The following is a 27365-nucleotide window of genomic DNA, read 5'->3' on the forward strand; positions in this document are numbered from 1 at the left end:
CAGAAAACTCAGCCCTGATTGTTTCCATAAAATCAGTAAATTTTGCTCCCTTGCTGTACACATTGAAGATAATCTGTTTTGCATAACCTCCAGCATCCACACCAATACTTAGAATCATAGAAACCCTACAGTGCAGAAGGAGACCATTCGGCCCATCGAGTCTGCACTGACAATAAGCCCACCCAGGCCCTATCCCCATCACCCCACATATTTACCCCGCTAATCCCTCAAACCTACACATCTCGGGACACTAAGGGACAATTTAGCATGGCCAATCAAGCTAATACACACATATACAAGTACCAGAAACTACTTTTTAGAAAGTTTTGTTTATATTAAAAGTTTTTATTTTCATTCAGGAGAAGAGCATTTGTTGTGTAAAATCACTGTACATAGAATTTATTGGAAATTCACTGATTTATCAATGTCAAAGTATTAGTCTTTGCTTATAGTGTGATCAATAGTAATTTGAGACTGCAATCTTCCCCTTTAAGCCCAACAAGGGTAATTTCTCTTCAGGTCACGATTCTTGTTGCCCTGTATTTGCCATTTAAATGCATGATGTAGAATACCCAGATCTGAATAAATTGTTGGTGAACATTGAAGAGTGAGTCAGCAGCCACTTGTCTGAGTCTCTTTCATTAGTGAGTCAATTAACAATTTGACTTGAGACAAGAGAGTAAATAGTTGACTTTGAAGAATTACTATTAGTGACAGTCCTGCCTCAGTGAAATGAATAAGAAGGCAACATAGAATAACGTATGTAAAGCTGCTGATGGAGTGGAATGTTGGTGGAAACAGCAGACGGTGAATGTAACTCCTCTATCTTGTATCATTTAATAAGACATATGTTGGTTACTTTACCAGTCAGTGCAACAGAATATCCAGATAGTGCTAAAAGATAAAGAGCCCGATTTTAATGTTGGAGGGATATTGAGCAGGTGACTGGAGGTAGAATCATCGATTCCCTACAGTGGAGAAGGAGGTCATTCGGCCCATTGAGTCTGCACCGACTCTCCAACAGAGCAACCCACCCAGGCGAGGCTGTTAAGGCAAGTCAGCCCGGACGATTGCATCCCAGGCTCTCTTGTAATATTTAAATTCTTATTTAAATATTGAAATCAGCCTTGCGTCCTTCCCGGGCGTGAGGCTGATCCCGCTGGCAATCCAGTGCCAGTAAGATCGCGAGAGGCGAGAAACCAGGTGCGAACCTACTTTTTCGCCTCTCTCGTGATCTTACCCGCTCGCCACATACATCGACCAGCGTGACGAGCAGGTAAGGTCGCCCCCCACAATTTTTGATTTGCTATTAGTGCAACAATTCTTCGATATGTTATGTGCAAGAAATTCAGAACATCTCGGTTTGGTACAACTAAAGAAATTGTGAATGTAATTGTTTTAGCGAAGACATTTCTTCATGGATATTAACTGTTCTGATATGGATGGTGCAGGTCATCTCCTCAGTTACTTCCCGTGACAAAGGAACCTCCACTGTTTGCAAATAAAGAAACTCAAAACCTCTTCCAAAGTTACAGAATGGAACTGAGCACCGCTGGAATCTGTGTCCAACTCTGGGAATCACACTTTAGGGAGGACACACAGGCTTTGACAAGGGTACTGAAGTGATTTAACAGAATGATTCCTGGAAAGAGTTAATATTGATAGATTGGAGAATTTAGAGTCATTAAGCTTGGACAAGGCTAATTGATGATTGGTTTAGACAGAGTAAATAAAGAGGAATCATTTCAGATAGCTGAAGGGTTGATCACCAGAGGGCAGAGAATTTTCTACTCTGTGATGGGTTAATTCCTGCAGGACACCAAGTTTGAAAGGAGTAAGAGAGAAGATGAGGTAAATCAAGAAGGAATGGTCAAGTGATACCAAGTTTGAGTTCTAACTGTCTGTGCAATCTGCTTAGTAGCTATGATTCACTGAGATGTAAGACTCAATTACCAAGATGCCTTTTGTGTGACTCTGAGGTAAATGTCACGCTTGATTGGCAATTCTTTCCTTGAACTGGCAATGAACTCTGTGGATATTTAATTGCCAAGGTTGAAGACTCAGTCAAAGCACAGTAAGGCCCCATTAGTTAAGTCATCAATGAATGATGCCCTTGATTCTATTTTCACCCTGATGTGGCAAAGCATCAGTATCAGCTGAATCGGCGTTTGCTAAGGAATAAATTCACATCACAGGGTTGGCTAACTATAATTTTACTCTTGGAAATGCGATCAAGAATGGACCAAAAAAAAAAGGTTCCATAGAATCCCTACAGTGCAGAAGGAGGCCATATGGCCCATTACGTCTGCCCCAATTCTCTGAAAGAGCATTTTACCCAGGTCCACCTTTCCTATCCTCTCCCTGTAACTCTGCACTAACCTACCTAATCTTTGGATGTTTTGGGGCAGTTTAACATGGCCAGTCCACCTAATCTGCACATCTTTGGACTGTGGGAGGAAACCGGAGCACCTGGTGGAAATCAGCGTGGACACGGGGAGAATATGCAAACTCCACACAGACAATCACCTGAGGCTGGAATTGAACCTCGGTCCCTGGCACTGTGAGACAGCAGTGCTAACCACTGTGCCACCATGCCGCTCTGGCAGGAGTTCCATCTCCTGGTAAATTACTGTGAACAAACTGTTGCCGTTTCTGTGTGCACATTGAGCTTTCCTGTGGAACTTCCCATCATAATTGGATGTTCCCTCTTTGCTCCCCAACTCTCCACAACCCCTTTGTGCCAAACACCACTTCTCAGCTGAAGAGACAGGGAGATAACAAATTGCTTCATTAGTGTCAATGCAACTTTTAACCTGGGTGCTGGTAAGTGCAAGCATGCATTTTGAATTACTGCTCATGTTGTCCTGTGATGGGATAACTGAGCCCCACTGCTGCTGCCAAGGTAAGAATGGCCAGAGTTGTCATTCAGAGAATCACCAGGCTACATTTACAGCCTAAAATTTTCCACAGCCTTCCTGCCCAAGAACGGTGTGATATTACTCCAGGGAAATTTACACTGATTGTACTGGAACCATTAGTATGCATATCTGCTACATCCAAGATCTGGCCACTAAAATGTTTTACTACTCATTTACTTAGCTCTGTACTATCTGGAAAAGAGCAGTTTACACAAATGCTCTGCTGTTATTATGCTGATTTGGAATTATTCCCCAAAATTTAGGCGGCAATAAGATCTAAAGTCACCTAATACCAGTAAAATTGAGGTTTCTGGTGTAAGTTGGCAATGATTGTTTTAATGATTTTTCACATGTTCCTTATTGCACTCTGCATTACATTTAACCAAAGTCTCACTATTCTCAGAACACCTGAAATTGTTTGGATGTGTTCAGAAGGATGAAGCAGTTTATTTGAATTGGTTTATTATTATTAGTATACAATGAAAAGTATTGTTTCTTGCCGCTATTACAGACAAAGCATACTGTTCATAGAGAAGGAAAGGAAAGGGTGCAGAATTTAGTGTTACAGTCATAGCAAGGGTGGAGAGAAAGATCAACTTAATATAAGATAGGTCCATTCAACAGTCTGATGGCAGCTGGGGAAAAGCTGTTCTTGTGTTGGTTTAATCCGTGACCTCAGATTTTTGTATCTTTTTCCCGATGGAAGAAGGTGGAAGACAGTATGTCCAGGGTGCTTGGGTCCTTGATTATGCTGGCTGCTTTTCCGAGGCAGTGGGAAGTGTAGACACAGTCAATTGATGGGAGGCTGGTTTGCATGATGGACCAGGCTTTGTTCAAAATCCTTTGTAGTTTCTTGCCTCTGTGAAGGGAATTAAAGGCAGCACAGTGGTTAGCACTGCCACCTCACAGTTCCAGGGACCCTGGTTCAATTCCGGCCTTGGGTGACTGCGTGGAGTTTGCACATTCTCCCTGTGTCTGTGTGGGTTTCCCTTGAGTGCTCTAGTATCCTCCCACACTTCAAAGATGCGCAGGTTAGGTGGTCTGGCCATTCTAAATTGTCCCGTGGTGTCCCAAATTGTGTAGATTAGATGGATTAGCCATGGAAAATGTGTGGGATTACAGGGATAGGGTGTGAGGGAGGGCCTGGGGAAGATACTCTGTCAGAGAGTTGGCGCAGTCTCGATGGGGCAAATTTTACTGTCCCACCCACCACAGGAATCTGAGCGGGCGAGGGACGCACCATTGAAATGGCCTTTGACCTCGGGCGGGATTTTCTGGTTTCGGTGCAAGCGAAGCCGAAAAATCCCACCTGTTGGGTCGAATGGCCTCTTCTGCAATGTAGGGATTCTATGAATGCATCTATTCTGTCTATTAATGGAAGAAGAAAAGCAAAACTGAAGCAAGAGGCTATAAGGCTCAGGCACCCTGGCTGTCACTTTATTGGTGGTAATATATTTACACACTTATTTTATCCTGGATTTTATTCTTTGCTATTGACAAATAGGATCTGCAGGAAATTTTGGGTGTAAGGATATGAATGTGGTGCGGTAAGTTCAGTTATTGAACCGTATGCACAAGCTGCCACTTGGGATTCTGATATTGTGGCAGTAACAGACAGCTGCCTCAAAGAAGTGGAGGATTAAGAACTTTATATTTCTATGTGCAAAGTACTCAGGAAAGATGAGGAAGGAAATCAGGAGCGTGAGTGGCAGCGTCGATCAAAAAAAATTACAGAACTGGAGAGCGATGATGTAGTTGAGTGGGTCAAAGAATTTCATCAGAATTCAAGAACGATAGAGGAGTTACTATGCTACTGAATCCGCACTAAAGGCCAACAAATAGTGGCAAGGAGACATAGGAACAAATTTGCAGCCAATTTACAGAAAGATGTAGGAATTACAAAGTAGTATCAATGTGGGACTTCAATTACCCTGATAGAGACTGTGCTAGTAAATGTGTAAAGCACATAGTAGGAAAGTAGTTCCTCAAATCTTAATACAAAAACTTTCTTGATCAGTGTTTACAGCCCCAAAGAGAAGAAAGCAATGCTGGACATAGTTCTGGGAAATGAAGTGGAACAAGCAAAGTGCATTTCAATGGGAGAGTACGATGGGGAACAGTGCTCAGAGTATCATCAGGTTTAGAATCGTTTTGAACAAGAACAAGGAAAAATCAAGAGAAAAATGTATTTAATTGGGGAGAGATAATTCACTGAGTTGACAAGAGCTCCTCAGATGCTGACTATTTCCAACATTTTTTGTTTTTACTTAAGGAACCTGGCATCCGACATATTTTGCTTCTGTTCAAAAGAACAGGAAATTATATAATTCTTGTTAATAAGAGTCTCGGTTGACCATAACCATGACTAGCAGATGGCATTTGAGAAGTTAAAAAAAAATTGCATCTTCCCCGGTTAGTCACTCTTAAAAGAAATTCTCTGCCATTCATTTGCAGCTGTCGGAATTATTGAACTTTTGACACCTCCAGAGACTTAATCTCTTCAGGGCCAAGAATTCATTTATCTCAGAAAACTAATATATTGTGTGGATAACTTGAAGTCTGTCTTACCATGTGCGTTGCCAACAGTTGGGATGAGCTTCAGTGAATAATGACTTATCTAAAAATGAATTTGTTTGTGCTATTATTTAGCTGTTGTGAAGTTGTCAAAAAATATTATCCCTTTTTATGATCGCTCTTAATTTTAAATGTAGTAGTCTTTCTTTCTTGTTTTATGTAGTGACATATTGAGCTAATTAACCTAGCTCCTTTTTAATGTTTAGGCAGATACATAGGCTTTGTTTTAAGGGCCACTTTGTGATTTCCTGGCTTAGAATTGCTAACATTGTCAAGGTACAAACAGCCTCACAGCAGAATTCTACAAAATGGAGAGTGGTAGACAACATTCACTTAGTAAAATGCCTCCGAGGATTATTTGTGATGTTCTGGGTTTGAATCCCGCCATGGCAGATGGTGGAATTTGAATTCAATAAAAAAATATCTGGAATTACCAATCTACTGATGACCATGAAATCATGGTCGATTGTCGGAAAAATCCATCTGTTTCACTAATGTCCTTTAGGGAATTAAAGCTGCCGTCCTTAGCTGGTCTGGCCTACATGTGGCTCCAGAACCACAGCAATGTGCTTGACTCATAACTGCCCTCTGAAATGACTGAACAAGCCACTCAGCTCGAGGGCAACTAGGGATGGGTAATAAATATTGGCTAGCCAGCGACGCCCATGTCCCATGAATGAATTTTTTTAAAACCTCAGTTTCTCCATCATTGTACACAGGACAGGTTTGGTTTCTTTTATTTCTTACATTTATTGAACTATATTTTGTGACTTAGGCTGCCTAGGAATTGTTACAAAGTTGTCCCTATCTACTCCACGTATTTAGGGATAAGAGGCTCAGACTGACTGGAACACTGTATTCACTGAATCGGCCGCAGAGCAGTTTGCTTTGAGTTATGGAGCAGAATAAAGTGTGGGACTTGATGCTCGGTGTCTGAAACAGGCTAAGATATTCAGCAGCAGGCCAGACCTGTCTGTCCCTGAAGAGGGCATGTTGGACTCTACTACATTAGATTTGTGTATCCATGTACACATAACTCCAGGTTTTCGCTTGTAAATTGATAGTCTTTTGTTGCCTTGGTGACTGCGGGATTTTGGTTGACAACAGTTTTATCCTAAATGTCATCTTTGGAAATGCAGCTGCACATTACAGAACACGTGAAGGATAATCCTGTGATCCCAGTGGAAAGCCATATGGTTCATATAGATTCAAAGCCAAAGAGGTTTACAGCATGGAAACAGGCCCTTCGGCCCAACCTGTTCATGCCGCCCCTTTGTTTTTAACCACTAAGCTAGTCCCGATTGCCCACGTTTGGCCCATATCCCTTTATAGCCATCTTACCCATGTAACCATCTAAACGTTTTTTAAAAGACAAAATTGTACCCACCTCTACTACTGCCTCTGACAGCTTGTTCTAGCCACTCACCACCCTCTGTGTGAAAAAATTGCCCCTCTGGACCCTTTTGTATCTCTCCCCTCTCACCTTCAACCTATGCCCTCTAGTTTTAGACTCCCCTACCTTTGGGAAAAGATATTGACTATCTAGCTGATTTATGACCCTCATTATTTTATAGACTTCTATACGATCACCTCTCAGCCTCCTACGCTCCAGAGAAAAAAGTCCCAATCTATCCATCCTCTCCTTATGACTCAAACATCAAGTCCCGGTAACATCCTAGTAAATTTTTTCTGCACTCTTTCTAGTTTAATAATATCCTTTCTATAATAGGGTGACCAGAATTGCACACAGCATTCCAAGTGGGGCCTTACCAATGTCTTGTACAACTTCAACAAGACGTCCCAACTCCTGTATTCAATGTTCTGATCAATGAAACCAAGCATGCCGAATGCCTTCTTCACCACTCTGTCCACCTGTGACTCCACTTTCAAGGAGCTATGAATCTATACCCCTCGATCCCTTTGTCCCATAACACTCCCTGCGCCCTACCATTAACTGAGTAAATCCTGCCCTGGTTCGATCGGCCAAAATGCATCACTTCGCATTTATCGAAATTAAACTCCATCTGCCATTCGTTAGTCCACTGGCCCAATTAATCAAGATCCCGTTGCAATCTGAGATAACCTTCTTCACTGCCCACTATGTCACCAATCTTGGTGTCATCTGCAAACTTACAAACCGTGCCTCCTAAACTCTCATCCAAATCATTAATGTAAATGACAAATAACCGTGGACCCGCGTCGATCCCTGAGGCACACCGCTGGTCACAGGCCTCTAGTTTTAAAAACAACCCTCTACAACCACCCTCTTGCTTCTGTCAAAAAGCTAATTTTGTATCCATTTAGCTACCTCACCCTAGATCCCGTGAAATCTAATATTATGCAACAGCCTACCATGCTGTACCTTGTCAAAGGCCTTGCCAAAGTCCATATAGACAACATCAACTGCATTGCCCTCATCGACCTTCTTGGTTTCCCTTCAAAAATCTCAATCAAATTTGTGAGACATGATTTTCCACTCACAAAGCCATGCTGACTGTCCCTAATCAGTCCTTGCCTCTCTAAATGCCTGTAGATGCTGTCTGTCAGAATACCTTCTAGCAACTTATCCACTACAGATCTGAGGCTCACAAGCCTGTAGTTCCCAGGCTTTTCCCTGCAGCCCTTTTTAAACAAAGGCACGACATTTGCCACCCTCCAGTCTTCAGGCACATCACCTGTGGCTATCGATGATTCAAATACCTCTGCTAGAGGACCTGCCATTTCCTCCCTTGCCTCCTATAACGTCCTGGGATACACTTCATCTGGTCCCGGGGATTTATCAACCTTGTTGCAATTTAAGACTTCTAGCACCTCCTTCTCTGTTATATGTACACTCCTCAAGACATCACTATTATTTCCCCAAGTCCTCTAACATCCATGCCTTTCTCAACGGTAAATACTGATGAAAAATATTAATTTAGGATTTCACTCATCTCTTGTGGATCCACACATAGATGACCTTGTTGATCCTTAAGAGGCCCTACCCTCTCCCTAGTTACTCTTTTCCCCTTTATGTATTTGTAGAATCTCTTTGGATTCTCCTTTGCCTTATCTGCCAAAGCAATCTCACGTCCCCTTTTTGCCCTCCTGATTTCTCTCTTAACTTTACTCCTTTACCCCCTATACTCTTCAAGGAATCCACTTGATCCCAGCTGCCTATGCATGTCATGTGCCTCCTTCTTCTTCTTGACCAGGGCCTCAATATCCCGAGTCATCCAGGGTTCCCTATTTCTACCAGCCGTCTACCAGCCTTGCCCTTCACTCTAAGAGGAATATGCTTACCCTGAACCCTGATTAATACATTTTTGAAAGCCTCCCAGTTACCAGATGTCCCTTTGCCTGCCAAAAGACTTTCAACTGCTGCGGGCCTGGGGACAGACTGAAGCTCTCAAGCCACAATTTGGTGCCTCATCACTCTGTCATATTGCCTTTTGGGAACGCAGGATTGTAGAATAATCCCAGTCGCACCACTTTTGGTTCAGTTGTTAGTTTCTTTTTGTGTCTGCTGTTGAGTTCTGGGCTCAGACCCCATTCCTGTACTTTTTTTTATTCGTGGGACATGGACGTCACTGACTGGCCAGTATTTATTGTCCATCCCTAGGTGCCCAAGGGCAATTGAGAATCAACCACATTGCTGTGGCTCTGGAGTCACATGTACACCAGACCAGGTAAGGATGGCAGATTTCCTTCCCTAAAGGACATTCGTGAACCAGATGGGTTTTTCTGACAATCGTCAATGATTTCATGGTCATCAATTAATTCTTAATTCCAGATAAATTCCACCACCTGCCATGGCGGGTTTTGAACCTGGGTCCTCAGAACATTAGCTAAGTTTCTGAATTAATAGTTTAGCGATAATGCCACTGGGCCATTGCCCCCTCTTGAGCATATAACCTCAGTGACAAACTCTCGTTCAGTACCAAGGGAATGCTCTACTGATCCAGACATTGTTCTTCAGGTGAGTTTTTAAATGAATGCCCCACCTGCCTGTTGGAGTAGATATGAAACTCTTTATATCATTAATCAAATAGCTAGCATTTCTCTCGGTGTCTGACTGACATTCCTTTCCTAGTCTACAAAAAAAATTGATGGTTCATTGATCTGATTACTGTTTATGGCATCACAAAATGGCTGCCACATCTGATTACAGGTTAGCAGTCACTGCACTTCAAAGTAATTCATTGGTTTATTGTCTGTACTGTGGTAGCACTGTCAGGGATGTCAAAAGACTAATGGGGTAAACTGAGTGATGTCTAGTATTAGAAATGGAGCTCACATATCGAATGAACATTGAAAGATAAATGAGTCTGGCAGTGCAATTCTAGTATGTGTCGGATGTTATCTGGCTCTGACAGCTGGGTGAGATCTCCATCTGTTTTTACCAAGGGTCATTGACCTGAAACATTGGGCGAGATTTTAAGGCCTTGTTCATCCCAAAACCGTAAAATCCCACCTGAGCTCAATGGCCCTTTCCATGGTTTGCCCCTCGCCCGCTCCGATTCCTATGGTGGGCGGGATGGTAAATTTCCGGCCTATAACTCTATATTCCTCTTCCACAGCTCCAGGGAGATCCAGCATTTCCTGTTTATATTTCAAGATTCCCAACATCTGCAACATTTTCATAGTATCATAGAATCCCTACAGTGCAGAAGGAGGCCATTTGGCCCATCGAGTCTGCACCGACCACATTCCCACCCAGGCCCCTATTCCCGTAACCCCACATATTTACCCCACTATTCCTCCTGACACTAAGATCAATTTAGCATTGCCAATCAACCTGACCCGAGGCCGGAATTGAATCCGGGTCCCTTGCGCTGTGAGGCAGCAGTGCTAACCACTGTGCCACCGCGCCACCCTAAATTTTATTTCGGTGTTCCATATTGAGCCTCAAAACCACTGAGCCAGGAACAGGGCTCTCCGATTTTTAACCCCCCAGGGATTTATACCATAGTCCTGCTGGGGTAAAGCTCCAAGTACATGCCTGCAAAGGGATACCTCTCCCATATACAGTAAATCACAGCTGTTAAACTCGTGACTGTCCATCTGCGTTATACAAACTGAGCTAAGGGTTGAATTGATCGCTCTGTTGATTAGAGTCTGTGGGTAAATTATTTATTTTGCTGATACAAGTATAAATAAGAATCTGTTAAACTATTTTTTGTGGATCAGACCACATAGCTTGTCAAATGAAACTGATTCCCATCTGCCAGTTCAAATGAAACGTGTTAGTCAATGACAGCAATTGAGGGGAAGGTGATTCATGACATATAATGTTGCTGCCTTTTCAGTCGCCCTCTGGAAATGGGGTTGAGTTTCATTTCCTGATAGTGGTAGACACTTGAGTTTTTAAAAAAAATGTATTTAGAGTAATTCCCTTTTGATAAATGCAACCTTTTTAGTGTGAAACGAATTGCAAGATGCAGTATATTGGTGAAAATAGCTTAAAAAAATAATTGCCAATGCCATAATAAATCTCACAGGGACATTGAGAAGCACTATTTTAACTAAGCTATATACTTCAGTGAACTTTCCTTTGTAATTGTATTGTATCTCCTCTTCTGTTACTCGAATCGCTTCAACATTTTATGCTGGCCTTTGACCCTGAAGCAGTACAACATAAAGAAACTGCTTGTTTGCTTTCTTTAAAATGCCTGCAGAAGCTGTAATTTCATTAAGAATGTCCAGAAAGCACATTAAAGAGCTTGTATCAATCGTAAAGGGATCAGTTGTACCTTTCTTGGATAATGAATCCTGTCCATGCAACCTCACGGCCTTCGACAAAGAACAAAGAAAATTACAGCACAGGAACAGGCCCTTCGGCCCTCCAAGCCTGCACCGACCATGCTGCCCGACTTAACTAAAACCCCATACCCTTCCGGGGACCATATCCCTCTATTCCCATCCTATTCATGTACTTGTCAAGACGCCCCTTAAAAGTCACTATCGTATCCGCTTCCACTACCTCCCCCGGCAACGAGTTCCAGGCACCCACTACTCTGTGTAAAAAAAATCTGCCTCGTGCATCTCCTTTAAACTTTGCCCCTCGCACCTTAAACCTATGCCCCCTAGTAATTGACTCTTCCACCCTGGGAAAAAGCTTCTGACTATCCACTCTGTCCATGCCTCTCATAATCTTGTAGACTTCTATCAGGTCGCCCCTCAACCTCTGTCGCTCCAGTGAGAACAAACCAAGTTTCTCCAACCTCTCCTCATAACTAATGCCCTCCATACCAGGCAACATCCTGGTAAATCTTTTCTGTACCCTCTCCAAAGCCTCCACATCCTTCTAGTAGTGGCGACCAGAATTGAACACTATATTCCAAGTGCGGCCTAACTAAGGTTCTATAAAGCTGCAACATGACTTGCCAATTTTTCAACTCAATGCCCCGGCCGATGAAGGCAAGCATGCCGTATGCCTTCTTGACTACCTTCTCCACCTGCATTGCCACTTTCAGTGACCTGTGTACCTGTACACCCAGATCCCTTTGCCTATCAATACTCTTCAGGGTTCTGCCATTTACTGTATTTTTCCTATCTGTATTAGACCTTCCAAAATGCAATACCTCACATTTGTCCGGATTAAACTCCATCTGGCATCTTTCTGCCCAAGTCTCCAACTGATCTATATCCTGCTGTATCTTCTGACGGTCCTCATTGCTGTCCGCAATTCCACCAACCCTTGTGTCATCCGCAAACTTACTAACCAAACCAGTTACATTTTCCTCCAAATCATTTATCTATATTACAAACTGTGACAAGTGGCGTTCCTCAGGGATCCCAGCACTGATCCCTGAGAAACTTGTCACAGCCCTCCATTCAGAAACACACACTTCCACTGCTACCCTCTGTCTTCTGTGGCCGAGCCAGTTCTGTATCCGTCTTTCCAGCTCACCTCTGATCCCGTGTGACTTCACCTTCTGTACCAGTTTGCCATGAGGGACCTTGTCAAAGCCCTTACTGAAGTCCATGTAGACACCATCCACTGCCTTACCTTCATCCTGGAGGCAGAATCAACAGGACTGAAGTTAAGAGAGACGACGCATAGCTGCAGACACAAAGAAGAGCTACAAGCGGAGGAACTGGAGGGTGAAGGTGATCAGTGCACAGGTGCAGACACAAAAAGAAAGCAAACAGAAAGAAAGAAAAACACAGAATTTTTGTGAGGTGAATAAAGCACTCAGGAAGAGGTCAGTTTTTCTGCTGGGCAGAAAGGGACATGGGAGCTCTTGAAAGTATTATGCAAGCTGGCCGCAGGGGTCTAAAACCTGGAATGTTTTATTAATATCTCAGTGAATAATGAGCTGGGTGTTTTCCCAGAAGTGGTGTTATTGGTTTGTCAGTTGAAGAAGAACAACAGAAAGTTACACCAACAAGACTGTCATGATCTGGGGGAGAGAGAATTTGTAGAAGTATGCCTTATTGATGATGATTTTTCCCGTGAAACTCAGACAAAAGCTGTTGTCAGATAGAACTACTCTGCATGAATAAAGAAACTGATCCCATTGTGGATCAGTGTCACTACACAGTGTTACATTTGTGCAGGGAGTGATGCGGGTGTTTGTGGCTGCATAAGATGCATCTTTGTTGTATTGGACTTTTTTAAATTCATTCGTGGGACATGGGCGTCGTTGGCTGCCCAGCATTTATTGCCCATCCTTAGTTGCCTGAGGGCATTTGAGAGTCAACCACATTGCTGTGACTCTGGAGTCACACGTAGGCCAGACCAGGTAAAGACGGCAGGTTTCCTTCCCATTAGTGACCCAGATGGGTTTTTCCAACAATCGACAATGGTTTCACAGTCATCAGTAGATTCTTAATTCCAGATATTTTTATTGAATTCTAATTTCACCATTTGCCATGGTGGGATTTGAACCTGGGTCCCCGGAACATTAGCTGAGTTTCTGGATTAGTAGTCTAGCGATAATACCACTGGCCTATAGCCTCCCCCATGTAACACTATTTGAAGTGAAATTTTCCCTTTGATTTGAAATACCATTTGCCTGTTAATTCATGTTTAATTTGCATTGGTTCTGATTCATGTCAAGGTAAAAACACCAAAAAAAGGAATCCTGTTGATAATTTCTTTATTAGGGGTTCAGTCAGTAAATTGGTTATTTGATTTAGGATGTCCCCATAGGGATCGTAACAATTTTAAAGATAGTTAACAATGTACTGACAAATGTATTCTACCATGGGCTAATTTCATGCAGAACATAATCTGCATGAAATATCAAACAGATATTCAATTCTTTCCCTCTCATTTTCCATCTCCATCTTTTTACAGATTCAATTTGCATATTTTCAGGTTTTAGTTATTTCTAATATATCGCTCATACCTGAGATGAGGCCAAAAGGTTTGAGTGAACCAGACAGATCAAATTCAATAAATAAAGGCTTTTCATTTCTGACATTTGAGTAATCAATTTTTAAGGCACAATACAAATTTATCAATTCTTTAACTTCAGTGTGACAAGCATGTATTCTGCCACTTTGATTTACAGTCTTTTAGCAGCCAGTCAGAGTGCATTAATTCTTCATATAATGCAGCTAGGTTCTTGATAAAGGCAAGTGTTTCATGGAATAATCAGAAAGATGGCTGAGCACCATATCCAAGTTTTTATGTGATTTTGTTTTTTAGTGTAATGTAATTTTTGAGTTGTATAATAAATAAACGTACTCATCTGTATTCCTGTCATAATTCCGCTCAATAAAATCATGAGATGAGGTACATGCCAGCCTCATGAGAGGCAGCTGAGAAACCTGCCTCAAAGGGAACCGTTGACCATTCTGCTTATGGTAATTGTGGTGTGAGGTTACGGTTAAATGTTGAGGCATTTGTATTGTTATGTACATCGGGGCATATCCCCTTTAAGGGAATGGGTCAGATAACCCTGGGGGTGGAGTGATCTGCCTGTGGACCGCCCTGGGAGGGCATTTGTAGTTTGGAGTGTGGAGCGAGTAAGACCTGCAATAAGTACCTGCGTTCCCCAATGTCTGGCTGGTGTGTGAGTTCTTGGGGATACACCCGAGTAGTAGAGAAATTAACATGTATGAAATTCCTTTGACCTCTCTCTCTCTCTCCATACTAATTCTCCTTTCCAAGCACCTGCGGGCTCCTTCAACCTCCCAAGCTCCAATGGTCTCTTTGCTGCTACGTTCTTGGCAGTTGACAAGACATCTTCCACCACTTCCTCAGCGACATCCATTGCTGGATCTGGCTGGCCCACATCAACTCTCACTGGCTGTACTCTCCTCTTCCAAACTTGCTCTTCCAAACTACTCTCAGCTGTCCTGAAACACCAATTACTCCATCTTCTTTACTCCATAACCACTTTCTTCCTTATCCCCTATTCCCTACTGCCTCTGCCTGCACCTCTAACGATCAGTGCAACACCATTCACATTTCAAGCAGACACGTTTTTGGGGGGGTGGGTGCGGTGGGGGAGGGGGTGTGGGGGAGGGGGTGTGGGGGAGGCCTGGTGGAACGGTTACTCTGCTTTTGGCATGAAATTCATTTATTTTCCCTACTGCCTTTGAGGAGGCTCTCAGAAGTTTCTGAATCCCTATAATCTTTGGGCCTGATTTTACCATTTTGAGTCTAAGTGCCGAATCTGGGCGTCAAATAGATCCGAGCCTGGAATCCTCTTTCCAATGCGCCCATACGTGTTTTGCAGGCTCCGGTCCAATTTGCGCTGTGGGCGGGGCTTAGCGCTGCCGGACCGATCGGAGTTCTGAACTGCGCATGCGCAGTTCGAAAAAAAATCCGAAGCAGCGTGCCCGGGCGGGGAGAAAAAAGCAGAGAGAGCGGCTCTCTGACCCAGATCACCTGGCGGGGGTGGGGGGAGGAGGAAAGGAGGCGGGACCCAGATCACCCTCTGGGGGGGGGGAGGGGCGGTGGGAGGAGGAGAGGGGGTGTGATCGGTCCATCTGGCTCACCAAGTCAGTTACAATACTGCGTTCAGCATCTACTGAACCATCTTGGATACAAAGGATAATGGCATTAGGGTTCTGCATGTAAGCCTTGCTTATGCTAAAAATTATATCCTTGGTGTCAGCAGCCATTCCTGATGTTACAGTACTGATAGCACCAGGAAGATCGACCAGTACCATTCATTATCCTTTGTATCCAAGATGGTTCAGTAGATGCTGAACGCAGTATTGTAACTGACTTGGTGAGCCAGATGGACCCATAAGGCAGAAGGACCATCTTTGTGTTGACCAAAGTGGATCTAGCTGAGGAACATACAGCTTATCTTGCTAACGGAAGGATGGTGGAGGGAGACCAGCGATTGAGGTAGGTTGGGGGTGTGCTCTGCCGAGGGGGGGCCCTGCCTCCCAGGGGGGTCTGATCCGGGGGGGGAGGTCTGCCAGGGTGGTTAGCGGGGGGGGGTCTGCAAAGGATGGTCGCGGAGGATGGTGACTTCACAAGGGCAGAGAGGCCTTCGGAGGTTCCCCTGCAGAATAGAAATCCGCTTCGGACTTTTATTCTGCAGGTCGCTAAAAGCGTGGATCCGGAACAGGCCAGAAGACGGTAAAGTGGGATTTGGCGGTAGAGTTGGGCGCACGGTTTATTAAGTCAATTTAAATGCATACTAATGCATTTAAATCGTCGGGCCGCCCGATTCGGGCACGGTCTGGCCCGCACCCGAATCGGGTGTCGGTAAAGCCGCGATCTGCTCGGAATCAGGTGCAGATCGTGGTATAGGCCCGACGCCCAACTTTACCGCGATTTCACGGACGCGAAGTTTTGGTAAAATCGGGCCCTTTATCTGATAAATTTTGAACAACTGCCCAATGCAGTAAGTACCATGTGCTCCCAGTATTCTATTCAACTCCTTCAATATGCCTTTTGTAATGCTGAGGCATACTCAAATAAGATCGAAACTCAAAAACAGCAATATAGGGAGAAGGGAATTTAATCACGTGCTGTGTAATTCCGTGATATGATGGTTATAGTGTGCTATCATTCCACAGCTTATTTTGAAATTAGTCTAAACTGATGGGTTGAAGACCTTCTCTCACTTCACTCTGTCCCCATGGCTGGAATTCTTTGTGGAGGTAGGGGTTCCACACCACCCCTGGTTGAGCAATGGAGGACAAGTTTGCCTCTGCATGGCCAATATATTGTCTGCCTCCATCTGGGAGGAGCTCCCGCTTCAGAGAGCTGCCAGCCAAACAAATTGCCAGCAATCCTCCAGTCCCAGCACCGGCACCGGGAGTGATGGCCACAACCGGAGTTGCAGCCAGTCGCCCACGAGGATCGTCCCTGGAGCCATACAATCAAAATAAGTGGGGCTGTTTCACCAGGACCAGCTAGTCGCGGTGGGGGCAGGTGGGGAGGTGCGGTGGGAGTACATGCTGCAGATGGTGGGGTGGGGGAATAAACAGTGAACAGTGAGTATCATAGAATCCCGACAGTGCAGAAGGAGGCCATTCAGCCCATCAACCACAATCCCACCCAGGCCCTATCCTCGTAACCCCACGTACTTACCCAACTGATCCCCCTGACACTAAGGGACAATTTGTCATGGCCAATCAACCTAATCTTTGGAGTGTGGGAGGAAACCGAAGCACCTCGAGGAAACCCACGCAGACATGGTGAGAATGTGCAAACTCCACACAGACAGTTACTCGAAGCCAGAATCGAACCTTGGTCCCTGGCACTGTGAGGCAGCAATGCTAACCACCGTGCTGCTGTGCTATTGGAAGGGCACCTCCATTGGGCATGGGGTGACTCAACAAGGAAGGCCTTCCAACAATCTGCAATCTGACTGCCAGGATTTGTATGTTCTGGGCATACAGTCTCTTGTGGTAAAATACCATCGGCAGCAGGAGAAAGTCCTTCAGTGGTTATTAATTGGCCATGCCTTCAAGGGTGGGCAATTTGTCTGATGCTTCCTTCACTGGTAAAACTTCAGCAGAGGTGGTTGGGCAAAGTGTATCATTATGCCACCCAATTTTATGCTGTCATTTCACTTCTGGGATGAGACGCATTAAGTATGAGTCCATCTCACCCAAAGTAGATACTATAGTTGAGGCTGATATTGGTTTTAGGAGCCTTGGGCTGCACAAAGTGTGTCGTTGTTGGTTGAGAATATCAATGAACTTGGTTGTGATAATCTTAACGAAATAACATCATTATTATCATCATGTTGGCTGACTTACATGAAATACCAAAGGATGTTAGTTAGCATCTGTGGAAATTTACCCAGTCTAACAACAAAAAAGATACCACTTTTCAAAATTGAAACAATTTTGTTTCTTGAAAATGTTGTCTTTTTATAATGTGAACAGAAGAGTATTTTATCAAGTTCTGGATGTTTTGTTTATATGATGCATGCGGAGTGACATTATTGCAGTTCATAGAATCATTGAAACCCTACAGTGCAGAAAGAGGCCATCTGGCCCATCGAGTCTGCACTGACCACAATCCCACCCAGGCCCTACCCCCATATCCCTACACATTTACCCACTAATCCCTCTAACCTATGCATCTCAGGACACTAAGGAGCAATTTTAGCATGGCCAATCAGCCTAACCCACACATCTTTAGACTGTGGGAGGAAACCGGAGCACCCGGAGGAAACCCACGCAGACACGAGAAGAATGTGCAAACTCCACACAGACAGTGACCCAAGCCAGGAATCGAACCCAGGTTCCTGGAGCTGTGAAGCAGCAGTGCTAACCACTGTGCTACCGTGCCGCCCCCAGTTGAACTAACTTTACTGATAACACGTTTATCTAACATGAATACACATCCGCAATGCATCTGAAACCTTATCCTGACCATCTCTAACAGGCGCTATCCGACCGTCAACCCTCCCAGGTCAGAGGGTGATTTTACCATCACGTTGCGCCCATTTTCGGGTGGGACACGGTGGTAAAGTCGGTCGTAAAGCGCTGAGTGCGATTGGTGCTGGCTTTTGCGACCGGCGCAATTTTACAAGAACCGGAAATGGGCGGGAGGCAGGTTAATGCATATAAAGTTATTTTAATGTTGTTTTACATCTGCTCAGCGAGCCCAGTGCTCAATCATCCAGGCCTGCCCCCCCTTTATGACCTTGCCGGGAAAGGAGCTCGCCGGCGAGGATTCAACATGCTCCCCATGTACAGGGAGCAATAGACTTGGCCTTGTCAGTGGACATGATGTGTGGATATGTCTTTATAAACTCTGTTTGTGAACAGAATTCCCACTCACCTGAAGAAGGGGCTTAGAGCTTCGAAAGCTTGTGTGGCTTTTGCTACCAAATAAACCTGTTGGACTTTAACCTGGTGTTGTTAAACTTCTTACCTTGTCAGTGGAACCAGAGATGTTGAGCCCCCCGGAAGGTCAAGGGCAAGGGGAAGGGTGCCCCTTTGTCAATGCCAGACTGGCAGTGCCATCTTGGCACTTGGGCAATGCCAGTCTGGCACTTGGGCAATGCCCACTGGGCTGTGCCAGGGGGCGGGGCTAATGGGGAGAGGTCAGTGGGGTGGGGTCAGTGAGGGATGGGGCAGGGGGCTGTGGGGGAGGGGCTAATGTGGGGGAGAGACTAATGCAGGGATCGGTGGGGGGGAGGGAGGGAGAGGGAGCCTGCTGCCACTCTGCAGGGATTGGTAGGCAGAAGGGCGGCGGGTCCCTGTGGGGTAAACTACTGTTAAGCTTATCGCCTGTGTGTGACATGCCTGGGCATGCCCCTGTCGGCCCTGCCTGAGACTCCTCCCCCCCTGGTCCAGGTATAAAGGTGACTGCTCCCAACCCCCCTGCCTCAGTTGCCAGACCGGTTCATCAGCATGGGTGTGCTCCAAGTCTTTTGCGAATAAAAGCCTATTTGTTCTTGCATACAAACTAGTCTTTGCTTGATTGATAGTGCATCACCCTGATTGGTGGAGGTAGGGCAGCAAGTCCACGATCGATGAGGGGAGGGCGGTGGGTCTGCAATCAGTGGGGGAGGGGTGTCCTCGATCGGTCTGGGTGGTGGAGGGGTTGGCGGGGGCTTTTTCTCGGGCTGCGGGCTCCCACGTTTGCTGGGGGAGGGGTGGTGGGAGAGCTGCTTCAGGCAGCCTGCACTAGCAGGGGCCTGACATCTCTCTTTTCTGTCAGATTCCTGCTAATGCTCATGTGCAGCATCAGAGGCCTGTACATGCGCACTACCTCCCTCTGCAGGGTTTTGGGCGCATTAAACCCCACCCACAGGCTTCTACAGCGAGCAACAGGCTTGCTGATATTTTGCAGGCAGAGTGCGTCGGGGTAAATGGCCCTCCGCACTCTGGGAGGGCCTGAAAACACGCCCAAAAGACAGATCTGAAACTCTCCCAGTTTCATGTCCGCCCAGCTCATAGAAAAAAAATGGTAAAATCGCCCCCGCAGTCTCGTATCAGCTATGAACGTGACACTGGAGAGATTTAAAATTGACCTGACCTGAATGTTGGAGTAAAGGACATTAGCATTGTTTTATCATTTGATGGGATGTGTATAATAGATATTAGTTAGATAACATTGCACACGCCGAATGTGCACACAAGAGAATATTGCTTTAATTACGATCGAGTCTTCATAAAAAATTGACACAAATATGTGACATTTAAAAATGAACTTCAATGCAATAAGATAATTCCTTAGAAGGCAGTTAAAGCAGCAACGCATCTGGAGTCCGACAGTCAAACGATCATTATCAGAATCGGTCAGAAGTGAAGAGAATTTCCAGCTTTTCCTGTTTATTTCCCTTTTGAAGTAGAGTCTGGTCACCCTTTTGATAGCATTTCATTCGAATGAATACATTGGGGTATGATTAAAGTTCAGTTTATTTTCTATTCTTTGCCTAGTCTCCTGAATGTCACAGGTTTATGCAACATAAATACTTCATGTTTTTATCACAGCTTTTGAGGTCAATTTATGGGAATTTATTTTAAAAAATGGAAAACCTGGCACTGTTCTCTGTCAGGGTCTCTCTCTTTCCCTATCTCCCACTGTTATTATGAAGTGGAGATGCCGGCGTTGGACTGGGGTGGGCACAGTGAGCAGTCTCACAACACCAGATTAGAGTCCAACAGGTTTATTTGGTATCACAAGCTTTCGGAGCGCTGCTGATCACTCACCTGACGAAAGGGCAGCACTCTGAAAGCTTCTGATACCGAATAAACCTGTTGGACTTGAACCTAGTGTTGTGAGGCTTCTTACTGTTGTTATGAAGTTGTTCAAGAATTAAATAAAGCCTTTGCCTGTTTGTTTAAATGTATTTGGATTTTGATCTGCTTTGTTTCATTATTGTATATCAGTATTGCGAAAGTATTTGTATGACAACTTCAAAAGCACTTGTAATGCCACCAAGTATTTGTTTCCTTGCAGGAAATCAATATCATTTTGTTTAACATGGTCTCTTCTAGATGTTAAGACCAGCACTTTAACAGTATCGTGTGAAGCTAGAAGTCATGCATTGATATCGGACTATTACGTTCACAGGTGATATTTATACACACATTACCTTGTCTTACAGGGCCTAGTGAGGGAACTAGATTCATCAACCAACATATACAACATTGAGACAGCCATCAGTAGCCTCATTGGACTGACACAGGAAGGTGCCCACCTGTGCCGCATCATAGCCAAGGTAAGGAGGAAGTCTTCCCAATCCAGTGATTTTCATGGGATATGTAATCTTTGCTCCATTTGGGATGAATTTTCCAAGACCTGCAGGGGTGATTTTGGAGGCCAAGGAGAAAAAACAATAAAAACTAGGAGCAGGAGTAGGCCATTTACCCCTTCGAGCCTGCTCCGTCAATCACTATGATCATGGCTGATCCTTTAACTCAATGCCATATTCCCACTTTCTCGAAGCAACAAAAATATGACCGACCCATGTAGGGTTGACTCCTTGACATGCTCTTGCCTCCACAGGTGCCTTTGATATAGACGGGTTCCCACTAGTAATGGTTGACAGTGAGTAGCCAATTAGGGCACTTAATGGGAAAATTAATCCCTATTATGGAATTGTATCTCAATTTTTCTGATGGCACACACAGGTACAATGCTGTGTCAGGAACTGTTGCACCAATGGCCCATGCTGGGGTGAGTGAGAAGAGGAGCTATTGGCTACAGGGACACTGTCTCCAGTTACATTATCCCGACCATCCACCTTCCCCAGTTGGCCCATTAATAGGCCTGATTGGCTACCTGCCAATGCCTGGCAGGTAACCTCCACTACACTGACCCCATCACTCAGAGGCAGTACTGTGTTAGATAGTTGACACACTATTTTTCAACTTGGTTCTGGCCCTGCCTCGTAAACTGCCTCCGCAGGACAGTGACAATTCAGCCCAATGTGAGGTCTTTTGTCATTAAACTACCAGCTGTTATTAAACTACCAGTGCTTAACTGTTCTCAAACAGAAGGCATGCCATTGTGGCCATTTCCTGGAGAATGATGTCTCCACCAGTGTCACTTTCGCTGCAATGATAGCTGTTCCCCTCCTCTTGAAGGCACCTCCATAGCGCCACTGACACTCCTGCTGCTGGCCTCTAAGCCACACCCACACTGCGAGGATAGTTGATGTCACTAATTGGACGAGGCTCCCGGAGGCAGTTTCTTGGTTGGCCACCTCTGGGTAGATTACATCTGATGCCCACCCTAGCAATTTCTGGGTTTTAGACTCTGAATTGAGGATGATGTCGAGATCACAACCCAGCCAGCAAAACTCAGCCTGTTTTGTGTGTTGTAATGAAACTTACATAATGAGCTATGTTTGATCAAATATGGTTCTTAAACTGAAGTGTAACCCCATCTTATTGCGGATTTTCTTACAATTCCAATGATATGATTTCTTCTTTCTTTACTCATTTCTTGAAGGTGATGATCTATGATAAATACAATTCCCAGGTGAAATTGAGTTTGTACCTGATTGAATTTTCCAATCCTCAGATGTCAGCCTGGGCAATATCCTTAGGAGTCCCCAGTTGGCCACTATATCTTTGGGAGAAGATCAATGGGAACCCCTGTTTATGTGATTACCCTGAGTGTCCTCTGAGAGTCCAGCTGAGGTTATGGTGGCTGACTGGGAGAACCTTTGGGAACTTCCTTTGATAGGTGATGGCAGGCAATGTGACTGTGAGGATCAATCAAGCCTATTTCTTCCCCCAATGTCCATGCATGCAAGGGTCATTGTGTGGTCAGCAGGAACTTTAAACCTGGTTGATGTTGCTTCCACATCCCAGATACATTGAGGAAGGCAACAGCACAGAGTATGGATAGGACTCCTGTATAGTCACTTTGCACAAAGTTGTTGGAAGAGGGGCATATTACATACCATGTGGTGATTTGGAGAAACCCAGCTATGATTGTGCATTATTTTCCACAGCATATCAACACAACTTCTCTACCATTGTATTGTGAATGGGATGATATCATCATTCGTCTATGCAATAGTTAACATCCCATGGGAGAGGTTCTTAAATAGAGTACTCAAGTTCTAAACAGTAAACATTATGTGCCACAATATTATTGAACTGTTTTGTGGATATTGTTAGGATGAAGGACAACAATTCTAAACTTTGCAATTGCTGCAGTTTTCCAGTTTTTGTTCACAGTGGGCCAGATCCTTCGCTATGTACAAGATTGTAAGCTCTAACCCAGGGGTCCCCAAACCGTGATCATGACCCCTAATGGTTCGCAACTCCAGTTGCTCATTATCCCTAATGGGATTGTGGGATGATAAGCAACTGGGGCAGTGAACTTTGAGGCAGTGATGGTGCTCGTGGTGTAGAGACTCTGGACATTCATGGCCTACATGTGACTCCTGATCCACTACAATCTGGTTGACTCTTAAGTGCCCTCTGAAATGGCCTAGCAAACCCCTCGGTTCATGGGTAACAAATGCTAGCCTTGCCAGTGATGCCCACATCCCCATGAAAGATTAAATTTAAAAAAACAATGACAAGCACAAATATTTTGTTCATTTGAAGGTTAATGGTTTTACTATTCATTGAATGAAGTTTATTGCGATTGCAATAGAGTTACTAGGCCAATCAGCAATCCCAAACCAGCCTCATCAACATAATTATTAAACTTGATTTTTAACTCTGTCTAAATGAATTGGTTTTGAGTGAGTTACAATCTCACTAGAATGTGTCAATTCTGGCAAATTGAGAGCATTCTCACTTCTCAGTTTAAAGGTTTTGAGTTTATGTCTGACTCCAGAGATTGCTCTGTAATTTCTGTAAAATTTCTGTATGTAATCTAACTCAACACATCAATGCAGTATTGAGCAAATGCTACCATCAGAAGTGCTGTCTTGTTGATGAGGTGTCAAAAAGACGAAGAGTCATATAGATTCGCAACGTTAATTCTGTTTCTCTCGCCCAAGATGCTGCCAGACCTGTTGAGTCCTTCCAGCATCTTCTGTTTTTATTTCAGATTTCCAGCATTCTGCAGTATTTTGTTTTAATCTTTATTCTTTATGTGAAAAAGATGCTCTTTGTGCCTCTTTGATAGAAGTAAAATATCCCATGGTATTAAACAGCAGTGGAGTTTTCCTGATGTTCTTGCCACCGGCTAATTCTCAACCAGCTTCTAAAATCGGCTGGAATTTTATTGACACGTCAGCCCCGGAATCAGGTTGGGCGAGGCTCACGGAATGGAATTCTCTGTTGGCCTTAGGTGGGAATTTACGAGCCTCGCGCAAGTGAGGTCGTAAAATCCTGGCCGATATCTTTGTGAAGCACGCTGTGGTGAACCATCGTTTGTTCCCACTGTGGGATTGTTCTAATGTTGTTGTTGGGTTGTTCTAATGTTGTTGTTGGGCTAGGGTGGGATTGATACACCTGTGGTTGTTACTGTTGTGGCACATCCCAGTCGGGCTCCGCCTCCTGGGAGAGGTATAAGACCCCCTGCTCGGGCGGGACCTCTTCAGTCTGGGATAGAGTGTTAAAGTTCTGTTAGTTCCATTGTTAGTTAATAAAAGCCTTCTTTTACCGAAGCTTCGTGCCTCGTGTCCAATTGATGCGCATTACACGCATTGATGGTTTTGTTTCCGACATTACAACAGTGACTGCACTTTACAAGTGCTTTGTTGGTTGTAAACCACTTTGGAAAGTCCTGAAGCTGCGCAAGACACAAATGTTTGTCATCTTTTCTTTTATACAAAGTGAGCCTCTCGCAAAAGGGGAGCATTCAGCATCTTTAATTTAAGAAAAATCACAACAAAGAATTTTGTGCCATTTGTTTGTTGTCAGCCAATCTTAGCTATCTTTTAATAGAGATACTGGATGTAAGAAGGTGGTGGTTTCGTTAGTATAGCCTCCAGTTTGTTTGTCCCCTCTTAAACTTGCTACAGAATCCAGCATAAAGCTCCTATAAAATGGAAAATACTAAACTATGAGCGGACAATACAGGATCCATAGACCGGTTCAGCGGGTAAAGGTTTCCTGATTGTTATAACTAAAATGATCTCCTTATGAGTCATTATTCATCCTCTGATATTCTAGAGAAGTACGAGTTGAGTTTTATTTCTAGTCTTGGAACAGAAGGATGTGTGAGCTCTGTGTTAGGACAGATGTACTTGGATATCCAGCATCAGTTTAGTTCATTGGTATTTTTGTAATTGAAGTACCTGGCCTCCCAGATATTGTATCAATTTCTGTCTGCAATTGCTCACAAAGAAAGGATGGTTGGGCACAGTCTTGCTTTTTGATGCCTGTTAGAGATGTTCAATATTGATTGCAGTAACCTCATTTTCAACCAGGCCTGACCCCACACTGAGATGTTAGTGATGCTGGAATGTAGACATGATATTGAAGGAAATTGTATCAATGTGTCCTGATGCTTACAAATGCACACAATAAAGTAAGACATTTGGACTGTTTGGCTCCATTAGTTGTGCTCTCACAATCCTTCTTTGCTGAATATATTTCTCAGCTGTCATTCATGATTTCCAACGAACAGGTTTTAGTTTTTCATGTGCAGATTTTTCTTTGTATTAATTTAAAGCGGGGTATCTTATTTCAAAACATATATGCAGTGTGTAAAGACTAAGTAGATATTCATGGGTGTGTGTGCTGTTAATACACATTCGTGCTCATGATGATACCATTCTATTTTTGGAGAAAATGTCTTGCATGCTGTACAGATACTGCAAAGTAAATTTATTTAAGCATCTATGAATGAATGCAAAACCATTCAGTCTTTCTCTTTCACTGAAGTTTGGAAACCTGGCAAGACAGAGCACACACATAGTACAACTTCGAAGCTTTTGCCCAGAATTCATGAGCATAACTTTTAGCTTTATCAGACTGAATGCTGAGAATCTTGATTTGCCCAGTGAAATGCAGGCCAATCCCTACTCTCCATCCAATGCTGCTTGCCCCTCACCATGAAGTGACTAGTTGCCTGTTGACCTGTTATTGTTGGGGTTGATTTCTTCTGCTGGTCTAAAGTGGTGATTCTGATTCGGTGAGAGAACCATGGTGACCCCCATACATGGTGCTTGCAATGTGCTGAAGTGTGACACTTCTCTTTGGGTTGCATAAGGTCAGCAGGTAACCATTAACTAAGGAATTAGCAAATACAACAATTAAAAAACACTCCTATACTCTGCTTTTCACTTGCCTTTTTTTAAGTTTATTTATTAGTGTCACAAGTCGGCTTACATTAACACTGCAATTAAGTTATTGTGAAAATCCCCGAGTTGCCACATTCTGGCACCCATTCAGGTACACTGAGGGAGAATTTAGCATGACAATACACCTAACCTGCACATCTTTCAGACTGTGGGAGGAAACCAGAGCAAACCCACGCAGTTATGGGGAGAATATGCAGACTTCACACAGACACTTTCCCAAGCTGGGAATCGAACCTGGGTCTCTGTTGCTGTGAGGCAGCAGTTCTAACCACCATGCCACTGTGCCACCCCAAACAAACGTGCAAAAGAATGTGGAAGTACAGATACATCAGCCATTTGAAAATAAGTATTGACATTATATGCCCAACAATAGCTCTACCATTATATTTTCTATTTGCCTATTCAAAATGCAATTAGCCAAATCTGGATTACCAATTTTCCACATGTGGCTAGTAACTAATGTATCCACACTGAGTTTGTCAATCAGGTCTCAGTTAATTCTAAAGTTGCTAAATCACTTGCTGGACAATATACACCACGCCTATTGTATTCTTCTGTCACTTCAGAAGACAGAAATGTCATGCTGCTCGACAATTATATTTATTTACGAACAAGGTGATATACAGGATGGAAAAGATTGCCCATATACTTGTGTTACAAGAATCAAACTTGCATTGTGCACAAGTGGGTTAGCTGTTTATAAACAATGTCAGTGGCCCCCAAATCTGTGGATACTAATCCTTGTGGCCATGCTGGGATTGTACTCATTAGTGCCCCCCCTCCCTCCTCCAATGCTGATCCTGAGAGAGGGAGTAGGAAAATACCGAATTTATATACAGCTGAGGAGTTTTGTGGGAGGTGTGCAGCCTGGATTAATGCTTTTCAAAGAGGGAATTGCAAAGATGGGCACAGATTTAGAAGATTGCAGTATTTTTTGGAGAGGGGAGGTAGTAGGGCGGCATGGTGGCACAGTGGTTAGCACTGCTGCCTCTCAGCGCTGAGGACCTGCATTCGATTCCGGCCTTGGGTGACTGTCCGTGTGGAGTTTGCACGTTCTCCCCATGTCTGCGTGGATTTCCTCTGGGTACTCCGGTTTCCTCCCACACTCCTAAGATGTGCGGGTTAGGTTGATTGGCCAGGCTAAATTGCCCCTTAGTGTCAGGGGGATTAGCAAGGTAAATAGGTGGGATTATGGGGACAAGGCCTGGGTGGGATTGTTGTTGGTACAGGCTCAATTGGTGGCCTCCTGTAGGGATGCTATGCTATGTTATGATTGACAATT

At 44.1% G+C, this 27365-nt stretch overlaps 1 protein-coding gene across 1 annotated transcript in view; it reads left to right on the forward strand.

Moving 5' to 3' along the window:
* insc (INSC spindle orientation adaptor protein) overlaps positions 1-27365 on the forward strand; it is a 208831-nt gene that overhangs the window by 26398 nt on the left and 155068 nt on the right. Inside the window, exon 4 of the mRNA XM_078221282.1 lies at positions 20969-21082. Within this exon, the coding sequence (XP_078077408.1) occupies positions 20969-21082 (114 nt within the window). The remainder of the gene's footprint in view (positions 1-20968; positions 21083-27365) is intronic.

The sequence above is a fragment of the Mustelus asterias genome, chromosome 9, assembly GCF_964213995.1.
Source record: "Mustelus asterias chromosome 9, sMusAst1.hap1.1, whole genome shotgun sequence".
Taxonomy (NCBI): Eukaryota; Metazoa; Chordata; class Chondrichthyes; order Carcharhiniformes; family Triakidae; genus Mustelus; species Mustelus asterias.